The sequence below is a fragment of the Grammomys surdaster genome, unplaced genomic scaffold, assembly GCF_004785775.1.
Source record: "Grammomys surdaster isolate TR1022 unplaced genomic scaffold, NIH_TR_1.0 125818, whole genome shotgun sequence".
NCBI classification, from domain to species: Eukaryota; Metazoa; Chordata; class Mammalia; order Rodentia; family Muridae; genus Grammomys; species Grammomys surdaster.
In genome coordinates, this window is record NW_021620648.1 from 2,485,767 (window position 1) to 2,503,764 (window position 17,998).

The 17,998-nt window shown below is 42.0% G+C and overlaps 1 protein-coding gene across 1 annotated transcript in view; it reads left to right on the forward strand.

Annotated features, from left to right (window-relative positions):
- Positions 1-15,060, forward strand: part of Dbx2 (developing brain homeobox 2) — a 31,332-nt gene extending 16,272 nt beyond the window's left edge. The window contains exons 3-4 of the mRNA XM_028789328.1: positions 6,152-6,339; positions 14,412-15,060. Coding sequence (XP_028645161.1) covers positions 6,152-6,339; positions 14,412-14,738 — 515 coding nt within the window. The 3' untranslated portion in view covers positions 14,739-15,060. The remainder of the gene's footprint in view (positions 1-6,151; positions 6,340-14,411) is intronic.
- Positions 15,061-17,998: the final 2,938 nt, after the last annotated feature.

A 17,998-nucleotide genomic window follows, 5' to 3' on the forward strand; every position in this document is an offset into this window, starting at 1 on the left:
AGATGCTTAAAACTCATCCCGGTGTCACCTCTGTCTATTGAAGAGGTCTCACGCTTAAGTTCACATGTTTCATCTTGATATCGGATTACTCCAGCAGGTTGCTAGTGCCCCAGTTCAGGCGCTTATAAACAGGCACCGACGTCTCATATCACAGGGATGCCCACGCATGTGGGTATACATGGCAGTGCCATGCATTTATTTTATAGCAGTGTTTTAAGAGTCTCTAACCCATAAACGTTTGTGCCAGTTTAATAAATAAGGAAAAAAGAATCACTGGGGTGGTGTAACAGAGCACGTCACCTTCCCGAGAGCTCCAATGATTATTTTAAGAAGGTCGTGGTGTTTTCTCTCATTATTTCTCAGTCTTTCACACCCAGTGCCCTCTGCAGAGCTGTTGTAAATGACGCTCATCCCCTCCGGGGCTTCAAGCCCTATGTTTATCTTGCGGGGTGGGGAACCACTTGGCTTGAAAGATCAGTGTGGTTCAGACCAAGGATAGAATATACTGTCCTTGATTTGTCTGCCCTCTGAGTGTTGGCCTACTAGAGCCAGTTAGAGCGCCTACATGTGTTTTTAATAAATGGTGCTGTGTCACATTATTACTTACAACTCGGAGATGAATGTCTTATTTTCCTGTTTATGATGTTCATTCACACTGGCAGCAACTAATGGTATGGTGTGATCTTGATGTCTGTAAAGAATTCTACAGAAACAACTGGGATAACCAGGGTGTGGCTAATGAGCTTTACATCTGCAGCGATTTTTTTTTAACTGAAGGAATTTACTAGATTTTCTTTTTTAAAATAATAAGTGTTTATGTCCAAGTGGCTAAATTATTTTCCATTGCAGAAAAAAAAAGAGAGAGAGAGAGAAAGAGAATGAACTGTTCAAGTAAGTAAGCTCATGTTAAGTTTCCACTCGGACAGCCAAAAGTAAGGTTTAGAGCTAAAAGTTTTACCAAGTGTTGAAACTGATGGCTGCCATTGTTGCCTCAGAAGGTTGCCTCTTCTCTTTCTCAGAGTCCAAGATCAGTTCAGCACATCTGTAGCTAAGCAAGGGAAGGGAAATGCCGTTCCCACTCTCAGTGCGAGGGTAGGCTTTACTGCTCAAGCATGCTTACTGTCGATTAGAATTTTCTTGACCTCCTCAGATTTAGGGCTGACTCCCTGTTGCAAACATGGAAGCCATCATTCACCCAATGTCCTTCTCACATGCAGTAAACACTTTAATAGGTACAGTGCTAAGACACTGAGAACAGTAGAGAAAATTAAAAGGTACCCGTAAAAGCTGGGCCCTCCCCTAAAGCATTGCACGGAAAGAAAACCTTTGATATTACACTCATAAACTCATTTTCAAAAGGAACACATTCCCCAGCTGAAATGAAAAGGAAAGTTGTGGAAATGATGTAGATGATGACTTTTTTTTAAATCTATCTTTAAAAAAAAGAAATCTTAATTAGGTAGGCTAGCAAATTGAGTTAATTGGATGATTATTTCATTTTGTCTTTGAGTACCCAACTTGACCTTTCAAGAATGTTCTGCCCTAGAAAACAGAGCTTCAGTTTGGAGCCAACTTTATGTAAGGCCGAGCAGCGAAAACTTGTCACCAGGGCAAACTGCTCTGTGTTTCCTTGGAATATACATTTACATTTGACATATCCTATTCATTGTTGCCCCTTTTCTTTCTTGTTAAAACTTAAAAGAACATTGTATTCTCCCTAAGTTTGAGTATAGCCTTTTGTGGATAGCAGCAGGCAGGGGCATTAGTTTTACTGGATAAATGCAGTTTGGGTCTGTGGGTCTCACTTTCAAAGATGGGTAACGTGCAGATTCACAGTGGTGTCACCTGACCTGAGGGTTGGCTTTACTGCTCTAAGCTGAGGAAACCAGCCAGAGCTGTGGAAACCTAGTAAAGACTGAATGAAACTCCCCACACATATACACACACAGATATGAAATATTTAATATGTAAAGAAATTTAATTTAACCATTCTAAGATCCTTGGAGGGGCACAGCATTTTTTTTTTAAATTTAGAAAGAAGCCCAATTATTTGAATCTGTAGATTATTTGAATATAGGTATTGGCTTCTCAAAATTGATGAAGAGGCATTGCGGAGATGAATGACCTTCAGTCAACCAAGAAGAATCTTCGAAGGATCAGAGATTCGAGACAATAGGCTTTCCAAGTTGATGGCTCTATTCAAAGCTCTAGAGAGGCAGGGACAGCGTCAGAGTCTCATTCTGAAGGCTCAGGTTTTCCTTTATTTTCTGCCTGAGCGTTAAGCCCAGATGGTAATGGCGGGGACCTCCCAGGTCTACGGGCTTCTTGTCTATAACCCCATTCCCCAAGTATCACATGAAATCAAGTATAGGACTGCTTATAAAAATCTCTTGGTTCCCTAAGAGAATTTTCAACTACAGAATGGAAGAGGGTAGGACAGACTGGTTAGAACAGAGTGTGAAAAAGTGTAATGCCATCTAGTGTGTGTGTGTGTGTGTGTAGTGTATATAGTGTGCTTCAGCCATAGACTGTGCAGAGGAGGAGACCCCATCCCTGCTAGACTCCGAAAGGTTCAGATTACCCATGGCTGTTTGGTTCTGGAGACGATTTTTTTGTTTGTTTGTTTTTAATTTATCATTTTATTCATTTACATTTCAAATGATATCCCCCTTCCTGGTTACCCCTCCACAAATACCTCATCCATCTCCCCTCTCCCCCTTCTCCTTTGCCCCTATGAGGGTGCTCCTCCACCTACTTACCCACTCCTATCTTCACTCTAGCATCCCCCTACACTGGGACATCAAGCCTCCACAGGACCAAGGGCCTCCCCTCCTGTTGATGTCAGATAAGGCCATCCTCTGCTACATATGTTTCTGGAGCCATGGATCCCTCCATGTATGCTCTTTAGCTTAGTCCCTGGGAGCTCTGGGTGGTACAGTTAGTTGATATTATTCTTCATATGGGGTTGCAATCCCCTTCAGCTCCTTCAGTCCTTCCCCTAACCTTTCACTGGGGTCCCCAGACTCAGTTCAATGGTTGGCTGTGAGTATCTGCATCTGTATTGCTCAGGTGCTGTAGAAACTCTCATGGAACAGCCATACCAGGCTCCTGTCAGCAAGCGCTTCTTAGCATCAGCAATAGTGTGGGGGATTTGGTGACTGCAGATGGGATGGATCCCTAGGTAGGGCAGTCTCTGGATGGCCTTTCCTTCAGTCTCTGTTCCATTTTTTTTTGTCTCTGTCTTTCCTTTGAGCAGGAACATTTCTGGGTTAGGCACATTGAGTAGAAGACAATCAGGTAAAACCCAAGCTAAGAGGAAGTCAGAAAGTGAAAGACCTTTCCACCTTCCTCAGCAGAGGAAAACTGGCATCAGGAGATAGACTCCAGATTTAAATAGTGAAATTTGAAGAAACACTAAACAGTGTATTTTAGCTGGCCTGTTAGAGAGGCTTGGATCAAACAAATGGCTTCTCTCTCCCTGGCTCTGAGAAGCTACTGGGTTCATTGGAAGAGTGAGAGAGCTTTCTTTCTCAAAGGGCTGTTGGTGGCCTCTAGGTTGACTTATCCTGAAAGAGTCCTTGAGAGTCTGAAGCTGTCTAGATTCAATGCTGTTGTCTATACTCTTTACCTCCCTCACAAAGCCGTGGAGGTGGGTTGGGTCTAGAGGTCTATGGATTTGTTTTATTTAGTGTGGAAACTAAACAAGGCTTTTTAGAAGTGTGCTGGTCTGTACAACCCTTGGGTAGCCCTCATTGGGAAGAGAACTTGGGATAAAGCATGGCAGGGTTAGCGACCACAGGAATGATGAAGGAACCCTGCCCCTCTGAAGGTTGGTACCATGGTTGCTTGTGTCTACTAGAAAACAGATCCAAACATACATGGATTACTTGTCCATACTTCTATAATGGCTTACCTTAGTGCCTACATTTGATATTCCATCTTTTCTCCTCTGCATTTTTTACCTACTTGTAAGACCAATGCATACTGGTAGTCAGGGGGTATGAGGAACATATATCTCTGAAGAAGCCTATTTAAGACCTCCTATGGGAATAGGCATAGGACTGTTGCCCAGCGCGGGGTCAGGAAGCCAGAGAGGCTAAACCTCTCATGGACTCCTGGTGCACTGTTAACGCAGAAGAGTTGTGTTGAGTTTCCATGGTAAAATGACATGTGTGTGAGCTTGGGTAAAGGGAGTGTGGTGGAGGCCACCAATGTGATAGACACGGAAAACACACAAAGGATACAGTGTTCTTTGCATTTGCTGTAGCTTTTGCTTGTTCATTGTTGTTACTGTTCATTTTAGGCCAACCAAACCTGAGAAACTAGGCCCAGAAGTTAGTACCTGAACTTGGCTATGGGTCCAGGAGGAGGTTTACTCTTCACAGCATGAGGTTTGGCTTCAGTGCATGTCCGCCACAGTGTTAGAACTGCATTATAGATCCTCTACAGGATTCCAGGTTTTTTAACTAAAAGTAATTTGCTAGGACTTCTATTGAAAGTTTTTGGTGTATATGAATGAGTTTCATTCCCCCATTGCCTTAAGACCTAGAAATTGACATAAGCGTTAAAATCGAGTAAAAATCAGAAAACCCAGGTATAACTCTATTTAGGGAAAATTCATTTTTAAAATCACCTTTGTAGTCTATAAGGTTTTTGTACTTTGCATATAAATGTAGAAGTTTTTGGTAAATCAAAAATATTTACTTCTCTATGGTCCTGGGTTCATCCTGTGTTTGAACAAGGCCCTTTTAGTCATACTATGTCCTAATCTTGTTTCACACACCCTCAGTGGCTCTAGTGTAGCTTTCCAGTTGTCTTCTGTACTCCTCTTGGTCACACTCTGCACAATGGAAGCACCAGGCTTCTTCGTCACCCGGCGTCACCTGACGTCACCAGGCGTCATCAGGCGTCACCCGGCGTCACCTGACGTCATGCCCCTGACTCCCTCCCGATACCGGTGCTGTGAAGATGCTCTTCTGGGGATTGTCTTGTCAGCCTACCAATCTGGCTGTTTGTGTGTTGGCTGTGGTCTCTCCTGCTCTGGCTGCAGCTCCTCTCTGGCTCTGCACTGTCTGTGATGGTCACGTGCTCACCTCACTCTTAGAGCCCTTGAGCTTCTCCTCATCAACTGTGAGCACTTTAAGGACGGGTTGGATCCATCTTCGGCCCTCACTCAATGCCTATGCCACAGCCAAGTTGTTTCCGGCTGGGAAACAGATCCAAGCTTAGACTATAGACAGCAGGCATGGATTTTATGTCCATACATTCCTGTGATGATCGCAATAGTGCTCACTTTGGCTGTTCAACTTCTTCTCCTTGGCACTTTTTCCTGGTTGCAAGCGCAGTGCGTATCTTGCTGCCATGCTTTAAAGCATCACACGCAGTCTTTTCTTTGTTGCTGTTTGTTCTTCCTCTTCAGAGGTTGGATAGTTTATTCACTTCTTTGGATAGTTGCCATTCACTCCTAATTTTTGATACTTTGGGCTACGCTGTTAAATTGAATATGGTTTATAAATCAAGGGTGCCAAAATGCAGAGGGAAAGAGCCAGGCTGAACTGAGAATGTCTGGGTGGCACCTGAGCTTTGTGTCTTTTGCATAGAATTGGGCCTGCATTGTTCTAAGAACTTTGGAAGTAGCCGGGCAGTGATGGCGCACGCCTTTAATCCCAGCACTTGGGAGGCAGAGGCAGGCGGATTTCTGAGTTCGAGGCCAGCCTGGTCTACAGAGTGAGTTCCAGGACAGCCAGGGCTACACAGAGAAACCCTGTCTCGAAAATAAAAAGAATTTTGGAAGTAATTGGTGATATGTATGTATGTGTATATGTATGCGTATATGTATGTGTATGCGTATGTATCTCCCTGTAAGGACCAAGTGAGCTACCCAAGGAGAAGCAGATTTGTGGGACTGTTGATTAAGGCTGGGCTTTGAGCTATCTTTGTGCTATTTTATTTTCTCCTTGGAGCATCCTCCCATGATCAGCATTTTTCAGGTCCTCAAAGAAGTCCATAACCCAGATAGGTTAAGCAGTGTAGCTCTCGCTGTAGAGAGAACAGCCTGCCACTATGCCAACTATGAGGTACCGCTGCTCTGAGAGTCCACGGGCTTGCCCCCCCTAACCCTGTGCCCTTTTGTATTTCTCCTCTTTGCCAGGAGAAGAGCATGGGCTGCCTCTGCTGACCCAGGACTCAAATTCCAAAGCTCGAAGGGGGATTTTAAGAAGAGCTGTGTTCTCAGAGGACCAGAGAAAGGCTCTGGAGAAAATGTTTCAGAAGCAGAAATACATCAGCAAAACAGACCGAAGGAAACTCGCTGTCAGCTTGGGACTGAAGGAGTCACAGGTACCAATGGGGAGGAAGACGCCTCCTATTCCTAGTTTCAGCAGAAGTGTGACGTTTGTTCTTTTGGCAAATATATCTTGTGCCAGGTTTGTGCTCCCAAGTGTTCTGAATTTTCAGTAGGTGGAGACCCATGGGGCAAGTCCTGTGTGGAGACAGATTCACACACACGGAAGTGGCAAAGCAGAGCTACAGAATTCATTTTTTTTCTTAAATGAAGGGATATATACATATATGTCCTCGGTATTGTAGAGAGAATCTCTTGTGCCCTCTGTAAAAGTGTCACCTGTCCATTAAAAAAAAACTTATGGACAGTGAGCTGAGGCAGGAACTAGGAAGTGGGAAGTTCAGGAGACAGAGAGAAGTGGGAGGAATTCTGTTGGGAAGGCAGGCACAGGGGATTTCCCTCAACACTGGAGGAGACTGTCACATGAACCTGAGGAGAGGTAACTAACCATGTGGTATGAGTTAGACTAGTCTAAATGGTATAAATAAGTTATGAGCTAGTGGAAACGACTCAAAGCTATTGACCTAGGCATTTATTCATATACAAGAAGATTCAGAGTTGTTATTTCTGAGGACAAAGAAGCTGGGTGAAAAAAGCTTGCAGACACACACACACACACACACATATATGTGTGTGTGTATATATATATATATATATATATATATATGTACATATACATATATATATTAATGTGTGTATACATATATGATGAATCCTTGGCATATATTATATATGTGTGTATATATTATGTGTGTATTGCCTTTAATCCAGAGAAGCAGACTAAATAATCACCTTCAAAAGCAGTAGCCAATTTTCCTGTCATCCTTTTCACTTTCAATCCAAAATCGGAGAGTGAACGGGAGGCTCCTGGACACCTCTGGATGGGCTTCATTACTCTGTGCATTTCATATCTGCAGCATCTGGGCCTTCCTCATTCACTACGGTTCCACAGAGTTATGAATGCAAAGCTCGAGAGCACAGAATTCTCTCAAGATGGCCAATTACCTCCTCGAATGCTAGGATCTTTTCCTATTTCTTCTTCCACAGATATACCCCCATTCACTGCAATCCTGTCCGTTTTCTAGATAAAGAAATGCAGAAGACTGAATGTAGGTCTGGCATCATGTGGCAAAGGCGTTTGTCTGGAAGGTCATTTCTATCTCGAGCAGCCTAATAGGAACTCCTGGTTTCCTTAATCTTGAACCACCATCTGTAGCTGTGCAGGGTGTCTACATACAAGGGTGTCTCAGTTAGGCATACCATTGCTGTGATGAACCAGCATGACCAAAGCGACTTGGGATGGAAAGGGTTGGTTTGGCATCTGCTCCGTGTCACTGTTCATCATTGAAGGAAGTCAGGGCAGGAACTCAAACAGGACCAGAAAGTGGAGGAGGAACTGATGCAGAGGCCATGGGAGGGCTGCTGCTTACTAGCTTGCTCCCCACGGTTTGCTCAGCCTATAGAACCCAGAATGACCAGCCCAGGGGTGGCACCATCCACAATGGGCTGGGCCCTCCCATATCTATCAGTAATTAAGAAATTGTCCTACAGGCTTGCCTACAGTCTCATCTTACAGAGGCATTCTCTTGATTGAGGTTCCTTGCTCTCAGATGACTATAGCTTCTGTATAGTTATGTATAGTTAAGGTAAGCACCAGCCATCAGAAAGGGCAGGTAACTGAAGGGGGTGGCTATGGTGACAATAGAAACACAGCAGGCACACACCCCTTTCCTTATAGGCCCACGCTCACCAGGATATTTTGAATTGGCATAAGGAACTAAAGTGTAGAGGACCCTATCTCAAACATGTCCTAGTGTGTGAAATTGCACTGTCCCTTGAGTTCTTTCCCCTGGTAAATGGTTTATTCCACAAGCTGCCATGGCGTCCCCAATACTATTATGTTGTAGGAATCAGTCTGTTGTGTGGCGGAGGGTAATCAGTCTAGAACCTTAATTGATTGCTTTGAATTTCATGAGTCTCAGAGCAGTTTTGCATATGAATGGATCCTATGCATTATGGCTGTATCTCCAGAGTCTACTCTGTAACCATGTGCTGGGTGGGCTGTCACAATGTTGGCATCCTAGGAAGTGACTTACCAGTGGAAGTTAGATAGCAAGATTAGGGGGCTTTTCTTGATGGGTCAGACCAGTAGGAGAGCTAGTCAGGTGTTTGTAAAGATTTTTATAGAGCTGAAAATTGTGCCTCCTCCCATGTCTGCAGATGGCAGCCTTACCATGGTTGTTATGGTTTGTTTATGCTCGACCCAGGGAGTGGCACTATTAGAAAGTGTGGCCCTGTTGGAGTAGGTGTGTCACTGTGGGCATGGGCTTGAAAACTCTCATCCTAGCTGCCTGGAAGTCAGTATTCTGCTAGCAGCCTTCAGACCAAGATCTAGAACTCTTAGCTCCTCCTGCACTATGCCTGCCTGGATGCTGCCATGTTTCTACCTTGATGATAATAGACTGGACCTCTGACCCTGTAAGCCAGCCCCATTTAAATGTTGTCCTCGTAAGAGTTGCCTTGGTCATGGTGTCTGTTCACAGCAGTAAAGCCCTAAGAAAGACAATGGTCCTCAAACCCCAGGAAGTCAGGTGACAGACCTTCCTGATGGCCCTGAATTAGGGTGGCAGGTACCTCAGTAGGCCTGGTTGGGGTGCCACAGGGATAAGAAGACCGTGGTTAGAGGGGAGAACACACGAAGGTCAGGATTTCAGGGGGCTCAGGGTTATCAGCTTGAAGCAGCTTCTTAGAGAAGGAAGGAGTGTTTCATGCCGAGCAAGTACAGAGACTCTTTGATATCAAATCCCACAGCCTTTGATATGCTTCAGACCGACACCAAGGAAATGAATGATTTTCTTATTTGTACACTGTCGTTTACCTCTTAAGCCAAGCACATAGTTTCACTGAATTATCTTGTTTTCAAAATTCAGGTATCTCAGAATGGATGCTTTTTGGATTTTGTATTGAATTTCGGGGAGCATTTAATAAGCAATTTGGTGTTTCATTAACTTCCTTGTTTATCAGCTATGCAAAACAAGAGGGAAATTAGTGAGGCTACAAGTGAAAGCTCCTGTCACGTCTCCTCCTGTCATGTCTCCTCCTGTCACGTCTCCTCCTGTCATGTCTCCTCCTGTCACGTCTCTCCAATCCGGATTCATTTTTATTGCCGTTTACAAATGCTTCTTGGTTCAATTTACTGGAATATCAGATCTTAAAATGAATTTATGTATGGGACAAATATACAGAAATTGAAATTATGGTCATGTTTGCATGATGTTTACCAGTGCCCTAACATTTGGTGTCCTTTAATGCTTGCAAGAATCCTATGAAGTACATGCTATTTGTTATGTTATCCCTGCTTTACAAAAGAAGGCTGGTACTCCAATATGTAGGCGGGTGACTATCTATCTATGCAAGTGAAATATGCACTATATGTCCTTTTTGCTTTTCACAAATTATCTCTATGATGATGATCAAGCAGTAGAAGACAGAAACCCTGATAGCCCTTCTCAGTCAGCCTGTGCCCTCCAAGACCACACACCATCCCAGCTCCCAGCAAGACAGATGAGTATAGTGTGTTTCTGCTGCTTATATGAATAGATATATTCAGGCCAAGTTCTTTGTATGTGCTTCCTACTGCATTTCGTCAGGGAGATTCTTCACACCATAGCAAATGTTATGTATACTGCTTTGCTGTATCACCAACTGCATGGTGCACACAAACCATTCTGCTGTTGATAGACAGACATGTACATCCCCCAGCCTGGGCTGTCATGAGCAACACAGTTGGCCACATGGACTGGTTTGTTCCTTTTCTCAAGTGTTATGGGATGGGTCTGTTGTGGCTGGCCTGTACATCTTTTTTGTTTTCTCTCACATGAGCCGTGTTATATATCATCCTGTGGGTGTGTCAGATGTTCCCACCATGAAGTAACCTCTCCACTTTGGCCTTGCATCTCTTTGTGTACTTAAAAAAATAAGCTTCGTAAGATAGGGAACCAGGAACAGGATTTATATGTTAAAATCTCTATGCATATATTATGATAGATTAAAAATTCTTTCCAAATAGCCTTAGATAAATCTGATTTATCTAAATTTCCACTCACTCAAGTCCTTTTACTGTAAACACTTATCCTTTATTACTTTAAAAAGCTCTATCAGCCTTATGGACAATTGTATCTATTATTCTTTTAGTTTGAATTTTCCTAGCTACCAGAATTTTGGAAGCTTTTGATGATTTATTGACAATTTGAAGTATATGAATTGGCGTTTTCATGGTTGTATATACTTCCACATATTGTCCTTTTGTTGACATGCAGCAATTATTTCGGCTATTAATCAGAATATTTAGAATATTAAGAATATTGAGATTAGTTCTATTTTCACTTTACAGATATTGTAGCATTTCTCTCCACAGTTGTATGTTAATATTTAGTGTGGTAAAATATGTTTGCAAAATCAATCATTTAAATCTTTAAAGCTCTCATTTTGCCGGCATTATTTGTGTTTACAATGTTGCATAATCTTTACCACAATTCATCTCCAGAGCTTTCTTCATCTTCCAACACTGAAACTCTGTATCTATCCCAGTATCTCCTTCTTCCTCCTACTCCAGACCCCTGCCAACTACCCCCTGTATCTAATACCTCTTCCTTTCTCCTACCCCAGACCCCTGCCAATTACCCCCTGTATCTAATACCTCTTCCTTTCTCCTACCCCAGACTCCTGCCAACTACCCCCTGTACCCAATACCTCCTTCCTCCTACCCCAGGCCCCTGCTAACTCCCATTCTATTTTTCTGTTGTAGCACAGAGGCATGTGAGTGTAAGCATTTTGTATGAGTAGGGTCATATGGCATTTTTTATTAATTGAATTATTTTATTTAACATGATGTCTTCAGGTTTCATCTATATTGTAACCAGTTTCAGAATTATCTTCCTTTCTAAGGGTGAATAATGTTCCAAGGATATGGATGTTATATGGATGTGTCTTATCTGCATAACTGTTCATCTACTGATGACTTTGATCATTCCTAACATTTGGATATTATAGATGTTCCTGCTCTGAAGATATGCATGCAAATATCTCACAGATTCCTGCTTTTAATTCTTTCAAGTTGTTTGTTGCTTTTCTATATTTTTATAGTGTGTTTATTTGTACAGAAATTTCTCAGTTTTATGTAGCTAGTTCTATCTTCTCGGTTTTATTGCCTTGGGTATTTTATGGTTTGCTTTAAAAAGGATTTGTGTCCTAAAGACTATAATTATAATCTCATATATTTTCTTCTAGGACTTTTGTAGTCTCCTTTTTTATGTTCAGCTATTTAATCCACTTGGAGTTTTTGTTGTTGTTGTTGTTGTCTGTTTGTTTGTTGAGAGAGGTACACCTGCATATTTCACTAAATAGATACATTTGTCCATTAGTTGTGAAGACAATATTTCATGTTTTTTTAATGAAGAGATTACTTAGCTCAAGATCCATCTCTGTATCACTTTGCCTGATTCTCTTCATGTACCTCACACACATACATACACTTTCTTACACACACAAACACATATCTGTGTGTGCACACATGCAGATAGACACACATGGATACACACACAGACGCATGCAGACACATGCAGATATACACAGTAACGCATGCACAGACACACAGTTATTATGTACACACAGACAGAGAGACAGACACACACACTCACACACATACACACACACACATTCACACATATACACACACACACACACACACATACACACCACAGATAAATACACACAGATACAGACAGACACCCAGAGAGAAACACAGACACACACAGAGGCACACACACACAGACACACATGTGTGCACTAAGGAAAAAAGAAGGCAAGTGGGTTGAGCAAAGCAGAAGCATCCGTGGGAACCACATTCTCTTGGTGAAAATGAACTAAGGACTTGGCAAGCTCCTCAAGAGCAAATGCCCACTGCTAATTATGAATGCATCCAGAGTAGAGAGCTGAGTGCCCTGGTGTGCACGCCTTAGAGTTACTTTCTCAGCAAAAGCCTTCATCTCAGCATTGTACCTGATGTGGCTGTCATTTCGTTCAGTTGCCCGGAGTGGATTTCCTGTGCTGACATTTAAAAGGGAAAGGTGAAGAGACTCTTGTCAGTGTGGAAGGACTGTCTTCCAGTTTGCATTCTTCAGTGTGTGTGTGGAGGGCTGGGGGGGGGGGTGGAGAAGAGAGAGAGAGAGAGAGAGAGAGAGAGAGAGAGAGAGAGAGAGAGATTTATCTGATGTAGTTTAGGAAAGATCAGCCTGAACTCTAGATCTTTCTGTGTCTACTTCCTGAGTGCTGGGCTTGCAAGCATGTGTCACCATGTTTGGCTTGTGTGATGCCGGAGTTTGAATTCAGGCTTCACACATGCTAGCCAAACACTCTATTCATTGAGCTGTGTCCCCAGCTCTCTGGGTTATATATTTTAATAACTATTTTCTTGGGTAAAAGTTCTTCTTTTAATTGTTATAGTTTCCAATGGGAATCTTTTAAAAACAAATATTAAATTTGTTTACGGACAGTTCCATGCATGTTTATCAGCAGTTTTAAACCTGTGGGCCTCTCTTGACCCCTTGGGGGGAGGGTCGCACATTAGATATCATGCACATCAGATATTTACATTATGATTTTATAACAGTAGCAAAGTTACACTTGTGAAGTAGCAATGAAAATACTTTTATGGTTAGGGGTCACCACATCATGAGGATCTCAATGGAAGGGTTGCAGCACTAAGAAGGTTGAGAACCCTTGATGTATAAAGTCCATTCTGATACCTGCCATCTTTCTCTAGTCTCTCTTCCCGTTATCCTCCTTACCCCACAATGACCTTTCGAGCCTTCATTTTCTAGACTCATTGAGTTTTACTAAGGTTTTTGTTTGTTTGTTTCAAAATGAAAATGTAAACAATGCAGGAATGTAGTGTGGCAACAATGACTGTTTCTGCTTTGAAAATGTCAGGGAGGTGGTTGGGAATTATCCTGCTTAAGGATGGCTGAGTGCACAGCGGATGGGGGTGGTTCATCAAAGAGTCAGGCTGGGTCTGTGGGGGAAGCTATGACTCATATCCAACCACCATCAAACACTTCTGGTTTAATTATGACCAATTGTTATTTATTAAGACTAATTATCATAGTTTCATAAATCCTGGGAGTAATCAAAATTTGGAATCTGTATAAAGTGTACATTTATCAAAGCATTGCAAAATGTATTGTTAATTCAATGTTACATAGCTTGTGGTGAGGTCTGCATGGTAATACAGCCTAGGGACCAGGGGCTGAAGTTCTTCACTTTACTCTCCTATGTGATCTTGAGTTGGTTAATTCTTCAGACCTGTTTCCTTAAATATGACATGAAAATTTCACCAAACCATACAGTCCACCTATAGTACACACACACACACACACACACACACACCATATACACATACAAATACCCTCCACATACACATATGTATATACATATATAAACACCACACACCCCATATACACATATAACCCCCTGCACATAAACATATGTGCATGCATGCATACACATGCACAGACCACACACACACACACACACACACACACACACACTCCTCCATGAAATCAACTAACCAACCAAATATAATATTCTCAAATCAAAACACATAGGTGCGATACCAGTCAATTTTTCTTGAATAAATGTATTAGCATAGACAAAATGAAATGATGTTTTAAAGTATTTAAAACTAAGTTAATTTCAAAAGCCACAGAAATAGAGTGTAATCAGTGCACTACACTCATTCTGTTTAGAAGAGTGCCTGTGGTGTAGGGTTGATTTCTCAAGTGCCTTTGAAGGAACCCACAGGAAAAGCCACAGGGAGCCTTTAGTTAGGCCCCCAGAGTAGGAGATCTTGTAGAATGTACGGTCAAAGCAGTTAGCAGTTGAAACTGTTGAAGAAGGGTCTGGGTATGTAGTTGCCTAGCATATGTGAGGCCAACATAAAAGAAATAAGTAAAACACTCAAGTGCCGTATGTGGAATAAGGATTTTTCTCCTGATTATTTTATCAATAGGTGAAGATTTGGTTCCAGAACAGAAGGATGAAATGGCGGAATTCCAAAGAAAAGGAAGTGCTCTCCAATAGATGTCTCCAAGAAGCGAGCCTTCAGGAGGACAGGTTGGCACGGCCTGCCGTGGGCTGTCCTCTGGAGTGTCCTTCAGTGTGGGAAGTCTCCCATCCACACTCAAGTCCAGGCTGGAGGGAGGAATCTCCAGAATCTGCAGAAAGACTGACCCAGGAGAATTCAGGGGTACCAGAAGCAAATTCACTCCGAGGTGCCTTGTATCTGTGCCCTGAGAAGGGACCTAGAGACAAGGATGGACTTCATAGCACCATATGACAGGAACATTGTCTGTGTTCATCTAAAAGAATCCCTAGCCAGTAACATTTGGATTAAAGCCAGATAGATTGTGCCTCAAAACTGCCTTAAACTAATACCTTGGCATGATGCCTGAGCTGATGCCCAAGGAAAGCCACCCCACTGTTTCTTATTTAGCCCTAGACTAAGGCTCAATGTATAAATGGAGTAGAACCTTCCACAAGGTGTGATAAGACTGAAAGAAGAACCAGGGTCAGCCCAGAGCCTGTTCTGAATACATGTATATATACGTGTGTCTTTGTGTTTGTATGTATATGCTCATTAAATACATCAGCAGAAACCATTTCTTTCCAACTTTTACATGGAGAAAATTCATTTCATTGCGTATGAAGAAAAAAAAAACATCGAGCAAATATTCATTTTCAAATAGTGTAAATTTAGGCTTCATTGCTGCACAATTAATTATACCTGTATAAATTTTCATCTTCTGGCTTCTTTGGTATCTAGCTGTAAATGAATTTTAGCAAGCTTAGCAACCCTAGTCAAGTTAGCTGTGGTTAGAGACGCACTGAAGAGAGAGAAGAGGAACTCAACAGGAAACTACTATTTTTGAGTACAGTTATTAGTACCTCTAGTTTCCAGTTCTGAGGCAGATGGGGTCATCAGTGAAGAAGGTCCACATTGAGGCATTGATAGTCTTTTGGTCTCTTCTCTGTAGGGATTTCCTAGGCCAGAGTTTTCTAAACAAAATAAATGTCTGAGTGGAAGCAAGGGCTTGTCAGGTAACAAGTCAGTGTTCAGAAACTTTCTGATCATCTGTGCCAAGTAGTTTGTAATCAGTGGTCAAGATGAAGTCAAGACACAGGGTCATCAGTGTCCAACAGGACTAAAAATCCCAGGGCTGAAGGGCTCTGTGGTCAGTGCTGATTGCCCACTACACACAGTCTGAATTTCCCACCTAGTTCGTTCACACTACATATGTTAAGTGGTTTTATATAGTAAACAGACACCACCCAGATGTTTTATGATTACCTTGTAATAGTCTTTGTGTAAAAATCACATTTCTGGTAACAATTTTCTTAGTTAATCCAAATATATTAATTCTAAGTCCACAAAATAAAACAAAATGTTTTACTTTGCAGGAAATGAAGCAAAAAAAGAAAGAAAGAAAGGAAGAAAGAAAGAAAGAAAGAAAGAAAGAAAAAACAGAAATAAGAAAGGGTGTGGTTTTGAATGAATCTATGGACAAGCACACAACTTGAAGTTTCTATGGGGTATTTAATTAGGGAGCAAGTGAAGAACTGATACGGGCTTCTAGCTTGCATACCTTCTCAGTTACAGGCGTCAAGGGTTTAAAGTGTGAAGAAGAGAGATAAAAGTTGTAATCAGCACCAGGAACATCAAATGGAGTTTGAATTGGTACTTCAGCTGGTGTCTTTGTCACCTTTATGTTCCTCAAAAGTCATGTTGTCTCTGAGCTCCCTTGTAGGGTGTAGGGATCCAGGGATCTGATGACTGTTTACATTTGAAAACCTGTTCAAAAAGTGAAACCCTAGCATGCTTTCTTTAGTGCTAATTTACTGCATTTGTAGGCTGCTCTTTATTGTCAGAGACCATGCTGAGCATTCAAGGAGTATCAGCTCATTTAGTCCTCATGGCTGTAACCCTGTGACATGGACCTTGGTGTCACCGATCAGAGTTCCTGTTACTCCTCAGAGGCACTGCTTACAGAGGTGATCACTCAGAGTCTCAGGGTTAATATAGTGAGCATTCTGTGCCCAGTTTCATGACGTAAAATCTTACCAACCCTGTGGGACACACAGCACCATGGATATATTCACACAGGCTACAGGATGTCATGTGGGAGGAGGCGTTGGGGAACTCTGGTAAGATTTACTGTGGGAAGTCAGGAGTGCATAGCACTTTACAGCCGCTGGCTTGGACATTCTATTCTCATCAATAATTTTCATTTCTATTAGAGTTTGAAGTTTAGGTAAAGAATTGCGAATCTTCAACTTTGAAGCCTCTGTAGACTGTAGTCTCAGAGAAGTACCTCAGTGCATGATGGGCGTGTCCTTCTGTTCACCCACAAAGTCCTTGTATGTAGTCCTCATGTCTTGAGAATAACTGAACCTTGGGTGAGAGACACTTCTCTGGGCCATTGGATAGTCTGAGTTGTACACATGGGTGAACTACTGAATGACTTCCCCTTAGGAGCTCTGAGTTATTCTACATACAAGACAGGCTTGGTGCTCAAATATGCAGATCAGAGTTTTAATTGTCTTCCATCTGGGAATATCTCCAGGCTTAGAAAGTCAGTTTAGAGGATCATAGTGATAACACACTTAGTGTGCCCTCACACACAAGCATAGCCATGTACACACACATGTGCCCTCATACACAAACATAGCCATGGTACATACACATGTGTCCTCACACAAAGCATAATCATAGTATACATATATGTGCCTTCCCCACAAGCATAGTCATAGTACACACAAACTTGCCCTCACAAGCATAACCATGAAGCATATATGAGTACAAACATTGCCATGGTATACACATGTGCTCTCCCATACACACCATAGTCATGGCACATACATGTGCCCACATATGTATAACATGCACACATGTGCCTCCACACAGAGCATTGCCATAATACACACATGTGTGCTTTCACAAGCATAGACGTGTACATGTATGTGCCCTCACACCCATAGCCATGCTACACACCCAGTGTCCTCACACACAGCATAGCCCTACTGTACATATGCACTTTCTGCATTTTCTTGTCTAGACTGGAGTGAACAGCTAGGGCTTTGCCATAGAGGACTCTCTTCTTGTCCTCTGCTTACAAGTTCCCCAGCCCGGCCCCGTGTGAGCGTTTTCTGTTACCTAGGTGCAGGTCCCTTTCCGGAAGGGATAACATAGGAATATATTTCTTGTCTTCTTTCCAGAGAGATACTGTTTGCAATTAATACCAGGACCAGAGAATCCTGGCAGATGAAGTATTAAAAAGAACAAACCTCAAAAGACAATTTTAATTGGCTTATATGTAAATGAAATATATATATATAAATATAATACATATATATAAATATATATGTACATATATATGTAAATACATATATATATTAATATTTAGGGATTATAAATATATAAGCAGGTTAGAGATGACCACAGGCTTTGGAGACAATGACGATGCTTATCACCGGTATTTAAAAGACAGCTCTGCCTCTTTAATAATAAACAAGAAAACCAATTATTTAGCCAAGTGATTC